Source organism: Ruditapes philippinarum, unplaced genomic scaffold, assembly GCF_026571515.1.
Source record: "Ruditapes philippinarum isolate M1 unplaced genomic scaffold, ASM2657151v2 ctg5612_1_1_1_1, whole genome shotgun sequence".
NCBI classification, from domain to species: Eukaryota; Metazoa; Mollusca; class Bivalvia; order Venerida; family Veneridae; genus Ruditapes; species Ruditapes philippinarum.
Window position 1 is genome coordinate 35495 of NW_026854906.1, and position 22835 is coordinate 58329.

At 32.2% G+C, this 22835-nt stretch overlaps 1 protein-coding gene across 1 annotated transcript in view; it reads right to left on the minus strand.

Moving 5' to 3' along the window:
- Positions 1-21199, minus strand: part of LOC132741485 (uncharacterized) — a gene marked incomplete at its 3' end in the record, with an annotated part of 48167 nt that extends 26968 nt beyond the window's left edge. Inside the window, 1 exon segment of the mRNA XM_060729652.1 lies at positions 21081-21199. Coding sequence (XP_060585635.1) covers positions 21081-21141 — 61 coding nt within the window.
- Positions 21200-22835: the final 1636 nt, after the last annotated feature.

The window sequence follows — 22835 nt, forward strand, 5'->3', positions numbered from 1 at the left end:
CAAAATTTTAATGACTGATAACCTGCGATGCATCCTAGAAGCTTTAAAGTGTCTAATAAAACTTGATATGGCCCACTATAATAATATAACCATTGAAATAGCTGATAATTCACTAACTAATGGGCTCAAAGTTTCAAGGACAATCAGCGTGGGTGTGTTGTAGGCAGATCTTCCGACAAACAGACAAACCGAAGTGATCTCATGAAGGTGATTAGACATCTTAATAATCGGACCCTCCCAATGAAAAAAGTTGTAAAATATTCACATGTACATGTACTTTAAATCTAAACCTGCTAAATTTGTGTATTATAATGGACCTAACCAGTGCCTTGAATCCTAAACAGTCCATTTGAATTTTAAGGGGAATTTTCATATGACAATAATACAAAAATGGAACTGCTAAGAGTATAGGCCTGGGTTAATAAAGTTCTGAAGCCTTGTGGTTGCAGACGTCAAATCACTTGCCTCTCACAACTATAGGTTCGAATCCTGTTAGAAACCTGGAATATTTCTAGGTGATCATTGATGGAAGTGGCCAAAGTAGCTGGTGGTGGTGTTTGTAGTTTTCCTTCTGGATCACGTCAGTAAGCCATAATAAATTTACCAGAGCTCAGTTCAGCCACGGCATCAGTTAAGTTTTACTTTAGGTACCTTTTCATACTTTAATTCATGTACAATTTAGGGTCATCTGAGGTCATTCTCCTCCACCAGTGATTGCTGGAGAGTTGCCACATTACATTCACAGAGTCTGTATAACTTAAAACCCAACCAAAAATTTACAAAAACTAACATATTTGGGCATAATAAAAAACCCTTACAAATAATAATTTACCACTTTAAGACTCTATATAATAATTCTAAAAAAAGACAAACAAACAACTATAAATTGCTCCATTCTGCCCTGGATCTAAGATATAATGAAAGCAAAACATCTTATATTAAGGTTTTAATAAGGCATCTTTAATCTGATGAATCGGCAGAAAATATGAAATAAAAGTACCTTTTAAGACAGTTAAGAGTATTCTAATTTCCGCTTAAAAGAAAATAGAACAACAATATTCAATCACTATTAGGCACTCGGCTATGACACTGATTGTTTGATGTTTGATTGTTCTCCGACTCTACTGGTCTGAGAATTGATGAGAATTTTGTATCATGGTGGCCAATGTGAAACCTACAACCCAATTACCGTACCAACAACAAAATTACCGCACCAACTCAATTACGGCACCCATAACCTAATTGTCGTAACCCAGTATGAAAAAAAGCTCCATGCGGGATGTTTTGTGCGTCACGACTTATCATCTAGGGTTTTAATGAAAAATATTTGATGCTGGATTCTTATAATTTAGATACAGAGAAATAAAGACGCATGCAAAAAAATTGTTTAAGATTCCCGCAACTTCTTTTGATGACAAATTTCATCAAAAGAACTTCAAAGTGAAAAAAAACTTGTAAATTAAAATCAAAGAATACAAATCAATAGAAAGCAAATGGAATATTAAAGTAACCGTTCCTCTTCATAATCCAATGGGCTTTATTAAACCACCAATATATTAGAAATTTCACATTTGTAATGTCATTGTTACATATGATGGGCACCTAACATTTAAGCTGTACCAAACTAAATATCTTTAATGGAGGCATCCGTCTTTCAATCTGGACAAAACCAAACATCAGAAGTTCAAATTTCAAAATATATGCATAATGACTGAAAAGCAAACAGTGCACTGACCATGATCAGATGTGCCTTCTTTCCCAGCTGATCTTGGTCTGCAAATGGTTGCATTCGTAGAATCTGTCTTTGCCAGCAGACTATAAGTTATTAAATTAATAATATACAGCTAAGAAATTAAGCATTCTTTAAGACAGTGGGTTTGAATCCCCCCAATGGTGAGATTTTTTTTTCCTCATCCACAACCAACATTGCAAGTGTGATGTATAACTGGTTACGACACACAGGTAGTAATTGTTTAGCATGACTGATAAAACATTATCTAGCATTATCTGGGTTCCCAAAAAAAAGGGATTTTTACATTAAGAAAACAAACATAAATTGCGTTAGAAATATAAGTAACTTTACCAGTTTGTGTATATCCTGAGTCAAGAGAATGGCCTCTCATCTGGCAGATCGTGGTGTGTCGCCTAGATTTCCCCATAATACTCGGCATAATTTTAATCACCAATAATATTAATTGTTCACATTTACGTGTGTATCAATTAACAAAAGCTCCTGTCACAGTGTCAATTTACGTCATTCTTACATTTCTATCCAGTTATTAAGAATTTTGTAAAGTGCGGAATAAATAATAAGGAAGAGAAGCTACGAACAACTTTTTCCTTGCTAAATTACCATTATTTTAATGTTATTTGATAATAACTAATGTCTGCTAGCTTTAAAGTCAATAAATAAAGTAATCCAGCAGCCCGAAATTTTCTACGTGATATCACAAACTTTAAAATCATACACGTATTCCATGTAATTCCTAGAGGTATCCACATAATCTGAATAACTCCCAATTTACTTTTTCAAATGTCAAAAGCAGACGGCACAAAAAAAGAAAAACTCTATAGTTGCAGTATATCAACATATAAATTCACAGAACTGTCTCGCATACATTGGCTTTATTCACAGTTGGCATGTACGTTTCAATCCGTCCACGAGAATAAAAATAAAAGAATCCGATAAAGAGAACTCCTTACCGAGTTATGTCTTCTAATTATTTAATTAACGCATTCATTGTTTCTGTCTTTTCTGTTTACTGTGAAAGCAAGTTAATTATTCAATGTGTTTGTCAATAAGATATTTTTCCAGGCGCTGGCCGTGTCTTCATTGATTACAAATCTATTTAAGGAAAATTAAGAACTTAACGCCCGTATTAAACATGCATCAAGTTAAAAGAATTCAGCGGCTAAAATATCGTGCACTTGTAGAAACTGCTGACTTTATTGCTATCAATGATATCAATCAAAAGAGCAAAACATGTACAACTTTCTTATTCAAGGCAATGCAATGGGACTTAAAATTAACCTACACTGATTTCTTTACATTAAATCTTGTATTCTAAATAATTATACGACATAATCTTAATCAAAATTTGTTCAAATCTTTTGAAATACATTACTAATTCAACTCAACATGGCAGCAAAAAAATAATGATCATAATATCACTTTTACTCCCAGGAGTCTATTGAATTTCTTATTATTTATTTACCTTGAAAAAGGCATACATTTGCCGAAACGTTGGAAAAATAAAAAATGATATTATACGTGTTATTGCTGTGACTTTATTATTTTAAATGGACTTGAGCAGTTTCTAATTTTAGAACCGATATAAATTTTGGAAAATTTTGGAAAATCAGGACGAAAATTTAAAGATAGTCTGGCAATAGGGTAAGGCCAGGCCAGACTATGGCAATAATACGTAGAGAGTTGACGGCAAAACTGCAATAACTGATATGAAATAAAGAAGGACTTACAACAGTTTTACGGTCAACCTGCGTACAGTACATTCATAGTAAAAGTTTCACAGAATCTCCGTCAAAGCCTAAAAGCAAACCATAACATAACCTATTTATTCCCGTTTTAAATGTCAAGAAAAAAACTTAGAATTAATTGACCCTGAATTTCATTTATTTACCGACTTTAAGACCGTTATAATTTACTTACTGTTTTTTGGAGTTTTTTTTGTTTACTATTATTAAAATAACATCCAAAATAACATAATTATTCACAAAAACAACACTTCAATATTCCACAATATTCCATTGTATAACAGTAAATAATACCTGTAAAAAAAATGTAACCTCCAATTGTTCTGAATCTTTGTAAATATTTGAATTAAAAGCCAGGCATATATGTCCCCCTAAAACATCCAATTTTCATGTTTTACACACCCATTACTGATTAACAATAGAATTCCAAAACTGTTAAATAATCAATTTAATAAAAACTGTGAACCACGAACAATAGCAAATAATAGTTAACCTTTATTTTCGGCCCTAAGGCCGCGTTAAAAGGGAAAAGAATGCTGTGTTCTCCAACAGGTCACAGATTTTTCCAATAAGATTTATAAATAAAAACCGCCAAAAAAGAACATAATGAAAAGACCTATATATTATATGCACCTTCAAGATAAATTGTTAAACAAACAAGTTTCATTGAAAAGAAAGATTTTTTTGCACCACTCTTTTATAAAAGAAGATAATCTTATCAAAAGAAACATCAGCTTTAAAGTTAATTAATCCTCCTTTGCAGATGACAGAATTTATTGTAAGGTGTCACTTTAAGGATAAGCCAGTACAAAAATATGTTCTTATGTAATTAATATTGCAATGTTAATTATAATTTACTCAAATTAAACTAAAAAAAAATTTATATTATAATATATCTCACTTTATTTATCATACATTTTGTTTTCTTTCTTTTTTTAATTTCTTTATTTTTTCTTTATTTTAATTATTATTATTTTTTTTTTTTTTGATGGGGGTGTGCATTCTTATAATTAATCTTTTTTCTCATCATGAGTATTTCATAATAATTTTTCCATATTATTTTTTTTTTCTTTCTTTAAAATCGTTTATTATTATTTAACTGGTTTTTTCCCTAATCTTGTTTATTTATTTATTGTTTTTTTTTTAATTAATCATTTTTACTATTCCTTATGCAATTTTGCAGTAATTTTTTCTACATATATAATAAATATATTATTTTTAGAAAATAACATTTTGGAGAGACACATAAAGTCACTAAATTTGTTAAATAAATTACCTTAATTATATCATATCTAAACCTATCTTTTTTAAGCAATGCTTATAATAATATTATATACATGTATGTATATGAAACCTTTTCTTGTACCAAAATACTCCACAAATATTGCATCGATCTATGCAATCAAATTCACAAAAAAAAAAAAATCTAAATTAAATATACGAAAATTTGTTCTATCCGAAAACCAATGCATTTATTATATCCAGTTATATTCCTGTAACATTAAGGGCACTTTGATACATGTTTATGCATTAACTATGAAAAGTCATTAGTTTTGCACCTTTACGGCCATTTGTTTACCACCCCGACATGTATATATATAATCACAAAATAAATCTGTACGACAAATGTCAATAATTATACCTATAGCCCTTGCAGAAATTACTGGTATTTTACCAGGATTTTACTAGGATTTTACTGGGAAATCCCAGGAATATTTACAAGGATAATTCCTAGGAAATCTGAGGAATTTCCAGTTACTGGCTGGCGGTAATTGGAACGACTGAAAACTACTGGTAATAACTAGAAAAAAAAAGTGAAACCAGGAATGCCTTAGATCGACTTGTACTGGAAAATCCTAATTACTAAGAATGACCTGCCCACGGTATTTGGAACATTTTTCTAGTCAATCCCAGGCATTTCAAGGCATTTCAAAGACCTATGATAATACCAGTAACTCCTGGTATTTTTATAATCTTAGGAATGGCTGAGAATGACCTGCCCACGGTATTTGGAACATTTTTTCTAGTAATACCTTGGCATTTCAAAGAACTTGGATATTCCAGACGTTCCTGGTATTTCCATGATCTAAGGAATGGCTGGAATAGCCTAGGATTGCATTGTACTGGAAATTCCTAGCAACTGGGTATGACTGGACCACAGCTGAATTACTGTTACTAGGGCCACCAAAGGATCATTACGATTAAAATCAAATAATCAGTTTTGTAGAAGACATCATTACAAGAAATTGCTGACAATACAAGATGACATTGGACACAGGGCAATCACATTACTTCACATAAGCACAATTGTACTGATGTGAACTAAAATGTGCACTTTTAAATCCAGTTAAATGACCAGCAGTTCAACATCAGTCATAAGCAAACAATTAAATTTAATAAAAAGCATGATTGCATATGAAACATTAAAGTATTTTCCTTACAGTTTAATTGTTTTTGTATTGTTTAGACACACTTCTTTAGATATATCATTGTAGTTACTGGAATGCAATGAGCTTTGGCAATAACACTTGACTTAAGATTCCTTTTTTTAAAACAGTGTAACATGTGACACCTCTTTGAATTTAGCACTAAAAGTTAAAACATTATAATACTTGACTAGGGCACTCCTAGATTTTAATTTGCTTTCATCATTTTCTTAACTGATTGAATGAGGGACATCACTTAAACAGTCTAAGAAACGTCCCTTAAACAGTACAAAACATGACGCAAGAAACCTCCAGTATTACATGCAACTCCTACATTTTCTATTGCTGTCTTCTGAAATGAGTAAATCCTTGCTGTAAGATCCAATTTTTGCCGGTTTAATAATTTTCTTGTCATCAAATCTTTCATACTGAGAATCTCAGTAATCCACTTAATTGATGATCTCTGGTAATCAAATGAAATGTTGATCTTTGGTAATCCAACGACTTCTTTGCATTTTCACAGATGTATATATATATTTATATACAACAGATAAGAAGCTCTAAAAATAGATAATAGTCAGATTCAGACCCACAATCCTTTGCAGGCTTGGGTGATAATTGGGTTTTCTCGATAGTCTCCAATTTTCGCACTCTTGTTAAACTTGGATGATATCCATGAATTATTGTTTACATACCCCGACATAGATTTTCATCAGAGAAATATTTGTAAAGAAAAGTGTGTATAGTACCTTTTACAATAAATAACTATTGCTTCTTATTTAAGCAAAAAAATATTTCATCTTCCTCCGGGAATTCAATATGACGGTGTTTTGGCTATTTTTACCCAGGATGCATCATTGAATCTCTGAAAATCCCACAACATATGATGACTTATAAGAACACAATTCTGCCAATACTGAATTTAACTGTGTGACATCACAGCTTCTTCTCCATGTATATTTAGCTTCATGGCATTCTGTACAACTTGCCCTCTTTCAATTAACTGAAGAATTTATGACAATTCCTATATCAAAAGTTTTTGACCCGTTTTATAGATTTAAGCTCTCACTCTCCTCAGCTTTGAACATCATCCACAAGTTAGTTGAACTCCTCCCTTTGTGGCCTTGTGGTACCAATTCTTATCTGAAATCAAACAAATACATTTCTCTACATATGGAAATATACCAAGATATTTGAATAAGAAATAAATACAAATCACTTGGCAGAACGTGAAGTGGATCAAGCAAGTAAAATCATTGCAAACTTGACAAAATGGTTACTTTGTCTTAAATATTTACAAAACTCTCACATATTTTTTCAGGTAAGTGGGTTTGTATGTTATTTGATTTTTTTTTTAAATGGCCATTCATGAAGGAAGTGTTTATGACACACTCTGTTCTGGGCCTCAGATTTGTAGCTTTTGGTTATACAAAGCTATTAAAGCTATAAACTGGTCATGTACATATTTTGAAATTTGATAAGTGAAAGTCCAGGGTGGTTTTTATGCTCATTTATTCACAAATGTAAGTTTTGAAGTTCACCAAAAAAGGCAATCTAATGAAAATATACTGTGTATTTTTTTATTATTATTTATTATCATTGTTATTCCTGTAATTTAGTGATGTTGATCATTATTTCTGTAAAGTTGGTTGATTCTAACTCAAGCACTCCAGGAACAAATAACACAACATAATGAAACAGTTTTTACGAAGTCAAGGGAAATAACTCTACAAATACGGGATAAATCCACAAGGGGAACCCAAGGTGCACAACTACATATGCTTACCGATCTCTTAAGGTTTAATGACTCTATGTCAAATCCTTTTTGATTTACATGCTGAAGTTGAAAATTGCAAAAAATTTCTAAGTCAAGGTCAATAACTCTAAAAAATAAAATAAATCCACAAGAAAATATCCAGTGCACAACTTCACATGCTGATCAACATTCCTGCAAAGTTTCATGACTCTATGTCAAACCCATTTTGAGTTACATGCGACACTAGTTGAAAATTGCAAAATTTTACTAAGTCAAGGGCAATAACTCTAAAAATACTATATAAATCCAGACAAAAATACCCAGGTGCACAACTACACATGCTGATCAACATTCCTGTAAAGTTTCATGACTAGGTCAAATACTTTTTGAGTTACCGACACAAAAGAGAACGGACGGACAAGGGTAAATCTAAATGCCCGCCACTAAAATGGGGCCACAAAAATATCTTGTTCAAGCGTGTTCAACCACTTCACGTCCTGCCCCCTAATACAATAATAGATTACAGTCATCGAATTTAGCACTGGCTGGGTGGCCCATGACCAGTGTAAATTTTAAGAGAATTTAGTTAAATATATAGTAGAATAAATTCAAAACTGGAATTCGGACGAGTATATTCAAAAATCTTAAATTCAATGACTGAGATTAAGGCAATGTATTCAGGTTAGTGCTTAAAGTATGACACTGTGCTATTTTTGTTCTTTGCAAATCATCATGTGGGATTTATTTTAATGGACCAGTATTCAGATTCTCTAGTATAGGCTTAGGCAGTGTCAAAGAGAAACCATTTTAGCTAGGCTGTCACCAGTGGACCACTGACCGATAAATTTTGGTGGCCTAGACAACTTTTTAGTGGTCCAATAATTCCTATACCTGCACAGAAATCTAGAGATTAAATCACACACTAACACACACATACAAAACAAAAACAAACAGAAAACAGGATTTCTGTTTCAAATAAATTTTTGGAGGTATCTTATTGTGATTTAAAAATACAGTCAGTAATGTGTTATTTTAAAATACAGACATGATGTAGGCTTATTGAACATCATCTTTTCTTGTTGATCTTGTTTATCATATTCTAATATATAACTACATAAATTAATGGTGATATAAAAATATTGTTTCTTTATGAAAAACTTTTAAAACAATATTTTAAACTTTTAAAGCAAATAATTTCCTGCAGGGAAGCACAACCATCTTCAACGATGCTTTGTTTTTTATTCATTATTATATCTTTCCTGTTCAACAAATAAATAAATAAAAACAGGTCGCGAAAATATGTGACAAATGTCCGTTTACGCATTTTTTCCAGTAAGGTTTAAGTAGGGAAGACGGACAAAACCCCACCAGTTAAAACCCCACCACTCAAAATTTTATAGAGTGGACAAAACCCCACCACTAAATTTTATAGAGTGGACAAAACCCCACCACTAAATTTTACAGAGTGGACAAAACCCCACCACTTACCAATTATTGGGCAAGATTTGATGAATTAAAATATATATAATATACAGTACACATTTTCACATTTTATTTTTTAATTTCAATATAACATTTGTGTAATATAAGAGATCATACAAATAATTTACAAACTGTTAAATCAACATCAAAGAGTAGTCATTTATTTGAGACTGTGCCACATTTATGACCTTGAATTATCCATTATTTTTAGTTTCTTCAAATTCATTTCTTCAATTAATTTATATAAAAAATAAACTACTTACTATTAATCAAGAATGTAGCACATTTTCATCAATTAATGATTAAAAAATAGCACATTTTTATAGCACATTTCTAGTTTATTCAGTTCAGTCAATTTTCCTTCATTGTACTTCATTGTACTTAGTTTAAGTGGATACTGTGGCTGATAGCCTGAAGAAACTCGCGTACAGTCTTCTCCTTATTGATGAGTTGTTCCGACACATTCTTTTGAGTTCCTACTGATGCACAATTGTTTGTTTTTTAACATGTTTACAAGAAAGTTTTGTCCACTCTATAAAACTGAAGTGGTGGGGTTTTGTCCACTCTGTAAAATTAAGTGGTGGGGTTTTGTCCACTCTATAAAATTTAGTGGTGGGGTTTTGTCCACTCTATACAATTTTGAGTGGTGGGGTTTTAACTGGTGGGGTTTTGTCCTACATTCTTTAAGTAGATCTATCTTAACTGTAACTAGGAATAAGCTGGAAATACATTATTTCTATTGATACAGTCGGCAAATTTTAACAAAATAATGCTTTTAGAAGTGAAGAAAGGTCATTAAAATAATCTCTAGACTCATCATTTTTTCTAGGGGTCATAAACATGCCGGCTCTGTTTGGGAAAAAATCAGTGCATTTATGATAATAGTAATATACTCACAGTGAATTTCACAGATTGCAGCTTTGAAGGTCTTCTTCTGATAATTTGCTTGAGCAAGTTCACCTTCCTCGTTGTATGTCTTTATTTGGGAGACGATATCAGTTCACTGTTTGATATGAGACGAAGTATCTGCCGTCTTTGAATTTTGCGCGCACAATAAACCTGTGTTCTACGTAATAAACCTGTGTACTACGTCAGTAACATGTGCTTGATTCGCATAATTTCGTGTAGTTCCGTTGTTTTTGCCGTCAATACAATGACTGAATAATTTCAATTTATATCGTTATATTTTATTTCACAAATCTTTTATTTTAAGCCCAACAAGCGCTTGAATTTCATACAAAGCTACAGTAGATTCTAGTTTCCAAAACAATTGTGTTGCTACGTCATCAGTATACGTATCCAATACGTCATGAAATTATGCTTGTCTTGGTTAGCGTAAATATACGGATATTGCTCGAGCATAATCGTAAAGGTTCGCTGGTTAAGTGAAGACTAAGTTATCATCGTTAATTTCCGTCAGCATAAATATGACCTGCCGGCTGCCACATATAGGCCTACTTTAATTCAGGAAGTCCTCTCGATTGACGCGGGGATTCGGGTTTTGACTCGTGAAAATTTGGAAATGCACAAATTTGACACGTGAAAGAATCTGCACAAGAGTCAATTTGCCACATGGGATTTTCAACTATGCAATAATAATCACCTTAAATCCACCCCTAATTAGATCTACGTATGTTCAAATCACACTCAATAAAAATGTCACCGTGTATAAAGTGGTTTATACACACAGCCTGTGCACTGAAGCATGACATCAGTGGATGCAATTTGACAGCGCTAAAAATAGCTCTACACAACTGATAAAAATTACATACTTCAGAGTCAATTATTGATTGTTTTTTAAAGGTTTATAATACGTCTTTGATTTACTTGGAGTGCCTGTACATTTGTTATTTCTTTTTGGATTTTATATTCCTATTATCTATTAATTAAATGGCCAAAGATAAAATTGTCATAAATGCAGGTTGACCATTAAGGTCAATTGATTATTAAATTTCAATTAAATAGTAATAATAATAGTAATCCTAAAAAAAATAATATTAAATAGAACTAGATCAGTATGTTGTTTTATTTAAAAAAAGAAAGAAAACATATTTATTTTCAATTTTATTGTCTTCCTTCTTTATTTACTTGTTTACTTTCAACAAAGAGAATTCCTAGTCTTTAGGAATTTATGTAAGATTCAAGGAATTTAGCACAGATGTTAAGGATTTTGTTCTACAAAATAAATTCTAAGTAATTCCTAAAGACTAGGAATTTTGCAAAATCTTAAGTCTTAGAAATCTCAGAAAATAAATTACAATTCCTAGTTTAACTTAGAAATTGATGAGTTGTTTAAGAATTATTAGAAATGCCTAGTTCTCAGTAACTGGTATTTCCTAGGCCATACTAGAATAGCCAAGACTAGTTTTAACATTCTGGAATTTTCTAGGATAATAACTGGGAAATACTGGGACTTTTTAAATACCAGTATATATTTCTGCAAGGGAGGGCATCTAGTTTCGTGACTTCAGTCTATTATTGGTATTTTTCAAAATCAAAGGTGCATTTATGAAAATTAGCATAAAATATTGACAGATTTATATATATATAGAAAATATCCCATTTTCAGTTCTGTTCTGTTGCCATTCAAATTTTATAAGATTGAAATAAGTGTTACACCAAGCATGCATGTTTAAAATTAAACTATAACACTGTTTCTTGAGTGTTAATACATTAAAAAGAATATCTTGGTCTTTTTTTAAGTGGCAGGTCTGTTACAAATACAATGAATAATTACATTGATATAGTATTAAGTATAAGACAATTAACATCAAACAATGAAAGAAATAATTATATTGAACTTTAAGTTGTTGTGAAATACGTGATTCAATATTAAACATATTTATATATTTAGCAAATAATAAAGTGTTCTAGAAACAAATAATTATTATTCATCATATAAATGGTCATTCTGAATCATTTAGAACTTTATCAACATCTTCTTTTTTTTAAAGCAGAATTTCATAAGAAAAACCAAATGATGCATAATGTTTTTATCAATATTTGAAAAGCTCATAGAAAATGTGCCCGTTGTAGACCAATCCACTTCAAAAATTATAGCCTTTGTCACCAATATAGAATCAAGCCAGCTATATATTGCAGTACAGTTAACCTAAATTTTGTATAATATCCCTTAAAATGATGAATTATTGTATCTGTAATGAAAGATGGACAAGTCTATTTAAGATATGTAGAATGATAAAGGATTAAACATTTTGTGAAATTATTTCCGCAGATAATTCAAGTCTAAATTGAGATTTGTAAAATATCGAAATTTGAATCCAGTTAAAAAAATAACCATGCTAATAGTTATGATCTTTGCTTTCATTCTTTGTTAAAATATAATTTAAATTTTTTAAATTGGGTTCCTATGATGCTGTTAAAATAGCAGCATATAGTCAAATGGAAATAATAAGTAAATTACTAAGTCACGTTAAAAGACAGCCTGCTCATTTAAGAGAAAACTTTATATCTATTTTTAGAATTAAGTTACTTGAACATTGGATCAGAGTGGTCTTAGAGCTATAAATTGTGCTGGAAAAACAATATTTCTAGCTTTACAAATTGATCTCTATAGAAACATGAAAAGTAAGTCCTGCGGTGATGCCTTTTAAAACCTGTCAGATGGAATTAATGTTTAACAGAAAGTCATTCCATCTTCTTTAAAAAAAAAAAAGTTTTCCATACTTAAATGGGTATGCTTAGAATTCAATTTTTCTGAGTGTTACATGTACCAAAGCTCTTCCAAAAAAATTGCATCCCTGACAAAATCCCCCTGTCTTAAATGCCCTCTGACAAATACTTTCTGACAAAAGCCCTCTGACAAAGCCATTTGTCTAATCCTCTCTGACAAAAGCAATCTAACAAATTCCTTCTGACAAATGCCTTTTGACTTAATGCCATCTGACAAATGCCCTTTGTAATAAAGCACTCTCATCAAGAAATGACAAGGCCAGGACAAAAGCCAAATTATATCTTCCAACCAAATGGATAGAGAAGGCAAAAATTGCCTATCCCTTCACACCCACTATTGTATCAAATTTCCTTTCTTATGATATAATAATAAGGCTTACAATTTGTCCACCTTGTAGGTTTGACTGGAGGGATTTGTCCTCCATGTTATCAAATAATTTGTAACTTTATCCTCCTCGATTTTTTTTATGTTTGTCAATCAACATCATAGTTAGTGAATGATCAACATCATAGTAATGATGATACATATGTGTTGCATTCAATGCTAACCAATCTTGGTTACGACCATTATTTCTGACAATGACAAAAATAAATTAACACAGAACTCTTTCTTGACCTACTGCCAATTTCTAATGAATATTTATTAGGTATTGAACGCAATTAACAAAAAGAAAAGGTTTCTTCATAATATAATCTTTTTATTTGCGTTTCCATGGTAACAGAAATAGACTTTAACATAAATCGGGACTTTTTTTACAGAACTGCGCATATAATATTAGTATACATAATTACCAAATATACAGAGGCCGAACATTTAAGACAGTCCCAGAATTTTATCTCTTATTTGTTTTGATTTAAGCCTCATAAACTGTCCATAGAGTTATACTCTAGAATAATATAGAATATTTTGAGTTTCCCCAGCTTATCCGAATATATATTGTACAAATAAACTTAAACAGTTACAATTTTCGTAAAAACCCCCCAAAAAGTTTGCACTATGTTAAAGGGATATTCAAGTTTGAAAACGCCCACAATTGCCAAGTTCTGGAAGACAACTTATTTCAACATAAAAGTGGATCCGGCATTATCTAGGGCAGGTAATGTTTTTTGTAAATGTCAAATTCAGTTGATTTTGAAATTAATAATTTCATTCTATTAATTTGATATATAATTCTACCTAAAGAAATTAAAGCTCAGTTATTGTTTTGACATATAATTCTATACCATAAGAAAGTCTCAGTTTTTAAATTGATATTCAATCCTTCATAAAAAAGCTCAGTTATTAATTTGATACATAACTCTAATTAAAGAAAATCTTAGTAATTACTGAACAATTATTACTGCTTAATGAGAGGAAGGCTTTACTTTTTAAACACAATTTAACATTTTAATTAGTAATATTATATTTTTTTTTCATTGCAAAGAAGTTGTCATCAACTTAATAAACCCTTAAGAAATGCTGCACTAGAATGACTGAACATCCCTGCTGTCTGCTCAAGCACTATATATATAGCTGGCTTGTTAAAAAAGCGAAAATGGATAGTTCCAAAAAAAGAAGCTGGACAAGTCCATTTAAGAATTTTTTAATATGTTAACGGTTAAATGGAAAGCCATAAAAGGGGTTAATAATGCATTGAATCTCCAAAATACCTAGAGATTCCTGGAAATATATTTCAAATCCAGGAACTTTAGTCATATTTTTAGCTGTATAATAATCTCTGCATTATGATTCACAACTTCTTCTTCAAATGGTAATGCAATAGTATATTATTGAACAACTTCCTCACATGATACACATAATTGGATCCTCAACAATTTGGATTAACATCTTCTCTAGTGATTAAGAAACTGAGTAAAATCGAAGAATTTCTCACACAATATATACTTTCTGAATATATAAAATTCTTTACAAATGATGAACAACTTCCTCTCCAAAGGAAAGAAAATGGGGGAGAAAACACAACCTCAAATATATGAACCAATCCCAAGTAAATGAAGACCAAGCAAATTGTGTAATCCTTTCCTTCAGTTCACACACAAAGTCATACTAGGTCAGAAAATTAGTAAGTTCATCTCCTATTTCCTCAATCTGTCAAATTCAATTTTACTTTATCATAATGAAAATCCAAAACACTTGTTATACAAAATATTCCAATTCACAGCGTGGTTCTTATGAAATCGGAAATGAGCACACAAAAAAAATAAACAAGATTAAACTTTGCCGATCATTACAATTTGATTTGCAAAACATATTTTACATAATTATCCCATCAACAGATCATATCTATATTTCACTTGGCACATAAGAAGATCTTAAAAAAAAATAAAATAAAAAAAAACACGTCAACATCACACTTCAAACTAATTCTTCTGAAAAGCTCTACAATTATAAAGTCTTCAAATACACTTCAAATTAAGTGCGCAGAAATCCTTCAATAAAAAACATCAAAAACAAAATTTTCCTTCTACACGTGCACCGATCATCACTAAAACTTCTATTCATTTTAAACAAAACATTAATCTCGCTGAATCTTTCTTGTTTTCAGCCGTTTTTTTTATATTTTTCCTAGAGAGAAATTATTATTGCCACAATTTTTACTAGATGCTGCAACATGATGCCATTATTGGTAACCGGCCATGTAGCTCAAGATATCTGAAAGTAGCAATCTTTTGACAATTTTAAGATAATGTGTCTTGCCTTTAAAGGTCATACGATGATCAACAACGTAGGATACATAAAGACCGACGCAGAGATGGATATACGATATCAAACTTCTACTCAACACAGACATTTCGACAATTTACGAAAGACGTCTTGTTAACGTTTCTAAAGAATTCCGAAACAGAACAAAACAAACAAACAAATCAAGATAAAATAGTTATTTAAAACAACTAAAAAATACAAGAAAATTTTTTCTTGTTGTTTATATATTGTTCCTATTTTTCTCTCTCTCTCTAAAATTCAGACAGTCATTCAGCTGTTATTATACACATAATTACGTATAATTACTATTAAATTTGTGTATTTGAAATGGTTTGTTTGATTAAAGATTTAAAACAAAATTAAACAAGATATGTTTGTAAAACATGTATGCCCCCTATCAGCAGCCAATTAGTCATGTGATAAGGTTATTATGCATGACTTCTGACCCAGTGATCAAACAATTAATAAGGGTTATCAAGTATCTACTGGTCATGACCTTAACCTTTGACCCCTTGACCCAAAACTCAATAGGGGTCATCTGCTGGTCACGACCAATCATCATACAAAGTTTGAAGTTCCTAGGCCTAAGCGTTTTTAGTTAATTGATCAGAAACCGTTTTTACCTACAAGGTCAATGTGACCTTGACCTTTGACCCCTTGACCCCAAAATCAATAGGTCATCTGCTGGTCATGACCAATCACCATACCAAGTTTGAAGTTCCTAGGCCTAAGGGTTCTTTAGTTATTGATCGGAAACCGTTTTAACATACAAGGTCAATGTGACCTTGACCTTTGACCCCAAAATCAATAGGGGTCATCTGCTGCTCATGACCAATCACCATGCCAAGATTGAAGTTCCTAGGCCGAAGCGTTCTTTAGTTATTGATCAGAAACCTTTTTTACTTACAATGTCAATGTGACCTTGACCTTTGACCCCTTGATCCCAAAATCAATAGGGGTAATCTGCTGGTCATGACAAATCACCATACCAAGTTTGAAGTTCATAGGCCTAAGCGTTCTTAAATTATTGATCAGAAACCGTTTTTACTTACAAGGTCAATGTGACCTTGACCTTTGACCCCTTGACCCAAAACTCAATAGGGGTCATCTGCTGGTCACGACCAATCATCATACAAAGTTTGAAGTTCCTAGGCCTAAGCCTTTTTAGTTAATTGATCGGAAACCGTTTTTACCTACAAGGTCCATGTGACCTTGACCTTTGACCCCTTGACCCAAAAATCAATAGGTCATCTGCTGGTCATGACCAATCACCATACCAAGTTTGAAGTTCCTAGGCCTAAGGGTTCTTAAGTTATTGATTGAAAAGCATTTTTACCTACAAGGTCAATGTGACCTTGCCCTTTGACCCCATAACCCCAATATCAATAGGGGTCATCTGCTGGTCATGACCAATCACCATACCAAGTTTGAAGTTCCTAGGCCTAAGGGTTCTTTAGTTATTGATCGGAAACCGTTTTTACCTAAGAGGTCAATGTGACCTTGACCTTTGACCCCTTGACCCCAAAATCAATAGGGGTCATCTACTGATCATGACCAATCACCATATCAAGTTTGAAGTCCCTAGGCCTAAGGGTTCTTTTGTTATTGATCGGAAACTGTTTTTACCTACAAGGTCAATGTGACCTTGACCTTTGACCCCTTAACCCCAAAATCAATAGGGGTCATCTGCTGGTCATAACCAATCACCATACCAAGTTTGAAGTTCCTAGGCCTAAGGGTTCTTTTGTTATTGATTAGAAACCGTTTTTACCCAAGAGGTCAATGTGACCTTGACCTTTGACCCCTTGACTCCAAAATCAATAGGGGTTATCTACTGATCATGACCAATCACCATACCAAGTTTGAAGTTCCTAGGCCTTAAAGTTCTATAGTTATTGATTGGAAACCGTTTTTGCTTACAAGGTCAATGTGACCTTGACCTTTGACACCTTGACCCCAAAATTAATAGGGGTCATCTACTGATCATGACCAATCACCATACCAAGTTTGAAGTTCCTAGGCCTTAAAGTTCTTTAGTTATTGATCGGAAACCGTTTTTCCTTACAAGGTCAATGTGACCTTGACCTTTGACCCCTTGACCCCAAAATCAATAGGGGTCATCTACTGATCATGACCAATCACCATACCAAGTTTGAAGTTCCTAGGCCTTAAGGTTCTTTAGTTATTGATCGGAAACCGTTTTTGCTTACAAGGTCAATGTGACCTTGACCTTTGACCCCTTGACCCCAAAATCAATAGGGTTCATCTACTGGTCATGACCAATCACCATACCAAGTTTGAAGTTCCTAGGCCTTAAGGTTCTTTAGTTATTGATCGGAAACCGTTTTTGCTTACAAGGTCAATGTGACCTTGACCTTTGACCCCTTGACCCCAAAATCAATAGGGTTCATCTACTGGTCATGACCAATCACCATACCAAGTTTGAAGTTCCTAGGCCTAAGGGTTCTTTAGTTATCACTCGGAAACCATTTGGTCTACGGACCGACGGACCGACAAGTGCAAAGCAATATACCCCCTTTTCTTCGAAATGGGGGCATAATCAATGAATCAAAGAAACTATAGTGTATTCCAATGATCAATACAAAATGTTAAGTCTTGGGTTTTCGCTTAAATAACTCAAGCTCTCAGTTAAGTATGTGATTGCATTTTGTCAAAAACCTCAGTGGAATCTCTTTATCATTAATGTAAAGTAAAATTCAAAGAAAGACAAATCCAATACAAAAAGTCAGAGGGCAATGGTTAATAAAAACCCACAATGACAATGGACGCTTCTATATTCAATAAAAAACAAATCAATAGTGGTAAATCAGATATAAAACAGAAAATATCTGTCACTTAATAAGCGGATTCATCAAAAATGTCAAATCAGCAATATTAAAGATAATCTCATACTCCGATCAAAAACAGGAACATTCTCTTTCCTAAATGTTTCACTATACATTATACGCATATAAAAACCTACAAGCAAATTTTTTCTTAGATTCTTTACTTTTCATGTGCATAAACCTTTTAATACGTATATAAAACCAATACAAAGACATCTTTGAATTTCATGTGAAAGCAAACCTTTTTTGTAAACTTTACAATTTTTTTATAGCCGATTCAGCAAAAATTGCCAACTGTCCAATCAATATAAAGTGACCGATGATGAAGTAACGTTTGTTCCTGTGTGATATACTGTATCAGCAAATTGTCAGGTACGAAGTAAGTTTATCTTGAAAAATAAACATGTTAACATTAAAGTAAACAAATCGCAACTCTTCAATGTTTCATTTGAAAAATTTATAAAACCATTTTTAATTTTTAACGGATGAAAGAGAACCGGTTTAGATATTGATAAAGGGGGCCTTAAATCAGTGAGTTTGGGTCTTAAATTTTTAATGCACCGGTAATCCAGGAAGTTTGGGTTTATAAATGATACAATAAATCATTTGTCATTCTCATATTATTACCTAGATTTACTAATCTAACTTGCATAATTTTTAACCTACACTTCAAGTACACCTCTAACTATAAGACCCTTGCGTACTTTATATGGAGTTCATTACAAAGAAATTTTCATCATTTGAAATTGAGTTTTTCCGACCAATTAACAAAAAAAGATGCATAGGCTCCAGTAATTCGAACCCATTTAGTTGCCTATTGGATAAATGATGGCTGCAATACTGATGCCTCAACCCTTTAAGACAACCCCTCAGCCACAAAGGGAAGTAGGGTATTAAGTATTTAGACTGTATTGCACTCAGAGACCAAGCCATCAACCTGTGTCTAAAATGAGATGCCCTATAAATTTTCTCATTTTTGTACATCTTAATAATGATTGTGTGTAATACATCAAGGACAATAAGATTTTATTTAACTTTACTCAGTCAAGGACTGGGCAGGGAATTTGAATTTCAAATTGTACACATGTACATATTTTTTGTAGACGATTAATTTTATTCTTGACGTGCCAATTGTGGCAACATAGATGTCTGTTTGGTACCTAATTAATTATTTCCATTATTATTTATCATATCAACTGATGAAGTTATTAAAGCAAAACATGTTTTGATAAATTGTCTAGGTTTTTGATCTTTTTATTCTTAGTTTAATGTGGTAACATCTAAGTGATTCAGCATCGTTATAAAGACATCTCTAGAAAAGTTTATAATTCCTTTCTTAATTATAAGCCGAAGTGACTTGATCCTTTTATCTTAAATTACACAGAAAAATTCATGGTTTCCTTCTATTTATAGCACAAAAATAGTTATTTACATACATGTGTGTACAAGCTGTTGCAAATCATAGGAAACATATACAGTAGAACTTCGGTAAGTCGAAGTTGAAGGGACTTGCGTAAAAACTTCGACACATCGGGACTTCGACTCATGAATCGGTCTGAATTTCATAACAAAAATCAACCCGTGACTAGCCCAAATTATAAGATCTATAACATAACCTATTTCATGTTTTTCTTTCGTTCATTAATCTGATATTTTACATTATACAATGATAAATATGACATGTTAACTTTTAACAGCTAATGATTTGGACTCCCTGTTGACGTAAACAATGAAGTTACAAAAGGCGTAACAATACGAAAGGGCAATAACTAAACCAGCTTATAGTAAATATTTCGCGTGTGATTATCACGCGACACCGGGTCACGGAAGTACTCAAATGATAGCTCTTACTGTTTACATGTTCCTTCAAATACCGCTACGGCAATTAAAATAGTAGTAATTAAAGCATTTTTTCACACATTTAAACGCATACAAAGGCTGTTTGAACACTCGGCTGTGTAATTTACACCTGTCACTAAAGTTGATCGGAAATCGTCTTCGCGGCCAGAAAAGGTGTGAAAATGTCTCGAGATCGAAGGTGTCAAAATAACCGAATAACTTCGACTTATTTGTGGTAAATTGTACTAGATTTAATCCATACGGACCACGAAAAAACTTCGACACATCGAAAAACTCGACACATAAAATCTCGACTCATAGATAGGTTTTTATAAGGAATATATAAGGGAAAAAATCGGGACTTTCATTTTACTTCGACACATCGAGAAAATCGACTAATCGAAGTTCGACTCATAGAAGTTCTACTGTATCATTTAATAACGGTAATGATTTTCAATAACTACAGTCCAACCTCTTTTGAAAGGCCCTCTGTATACCAATAACCTCTTTAATTCTTCCCGAAGTAAGATTTCACAATAAATTTAACATCTATCATGAGAGCAACTTCTCTGTGCACCAAGCAATATTTTTGTCTCCCAAAGGGTGTTGCTATGTGCGGGTTGTACCGTATTTCTTAATTTCACAATTCCAAAATGTTCCTGCTAAAAATTATTTTGTATAAAAACAAGGTACAAATATTTTCATTTCTTACCTTATTAAGGCTTCAAAACAACAGGAAGTCACCTTTCATTTAAGTTCTTATACAAAAGTTGACAATAACCAATGTGTTTGGAATTATACAGTCAAAAAAAGTTTGACACCATGTGCGAGACACTTACCACTGAATAAGGCGAGGTCTTTCATATAATCTTGGTCCAACAAACGTCTCGGTTCCACCATCACTTCTTATTTCATTGCCTCATTGTTGCTTTTTTCCTACCTCTTACTCCAAAGTCTAGATTGTTTCAAAGCACAAAAAAAATATCTAATCCTCAAAACATTACATGCATGCACTATATATTATTCCGCACCATCCAATTATTCCATTCCTTTAACAATCGTCTCAATTACGTAGAGAGAAAAAAAGCTGATAACATACGACTATAAGGTCAACAATAAATAATTTGCGAGCTTAAATACTATATCCCAATCAAGGTATGGATTCCAATCAATACCCTCGAAGATTAATTAAGTAAAGTACGAAGTAAGATGTTTTTAGGGGAAGATATTATACAATCAGTTTTACGTACACTCTTACAGGCCAACGAGGTCCTTGTGAACATAATCACTAAATCTGTGTGCCATCATCGTGACATGTGTCCCCCAATGTGTTGAAAGCTCTACATTACAGTAATTAATTATACTTTTCTATAATTGAGCCGCGTCACAACAAAACCAACATAATGGGTTTGCGACAAGCATGGATCCAGACCAGCCTGCGCATCCTCACAGTCTGATCAGGATCCATGCTGTTCTCTATCAGTTTCTTAACTTGTTATAGAGTCTGTAAGCGAACAGCATGAATCCTGATCAGACTGCGTGGATGCGCAGGCTGGTATGGGTCCATGCTGGTCGCAAACGCATTATGTTGGTTTTGTCGTGACGCAGCTCAATTTTCTTCCCTTTTCAATATTACGAAACCTGATTTGCTTACCACTTCATATGTAACAAGTGAAATATTGCACAAATTATCACACTATGATAGATTGCTAAATCCTATTTAAATACATCTGATCTTTTAAACTTTCCAAACAAGTCAGAACTACAAATTTGTCAAATCTGTTATTTTCATATTAATAATTTAATAAAAGATAAAAATTGACAAAGAATTAAATAATGACCGAAAAAATCATTGATTTAAGTAATTGTTCATCAATTTTAATAATAGCCAATGATAAACAAATCAATTAATAGCTACAGATCAAGTATTAAAACATCAATTATGAATCAATGCCCAAGTAATGTTTTATCAAGTAAAAATCAATTAAAACTTAAAAAAGTAGTAATCAATTATTAACCAACAATCTAGTTAATCAGTAATCAACTGAAACCTACATGACAGCCTTATCAATTAATGTCAATTAAAATGTACCTATCTTAATTAATTCCACTGCAAGTCAATTAAAATTTACCTCAATTTAATTTACCTATCTTAATCAATCTATTAACTCCACTGGGAATCAATTAAAATTTACCTATGTTAATCTTTTTAACAATTAAGATATACCCATCTTAATTCATTAACTCCACTATCAGTCTAAAATATTGATTGCTTAATCCAAATTAATTAATAATGATATTTCTGATGAAACCCCTTAAGGAAAACAAAAAAAAAAACGACCTCAAAAAAAACATCTTGTGTCGTATTTACCATATGATACCTTCCGACCACACACACAATGGTATCAGATCATAAGTATATTATCTATAATAATAATTTCAAGATGCTGTGTATATATATCTATATACATCTATATATATACAACACAGAAAAGTTAATCAATAAATTCTGCCCGCTGATTTCCATAACGATTTACAAAGAAAAGGCTTAATTACAAATTGATTCCTCTAGCTACGACATGGGTAATCCACTT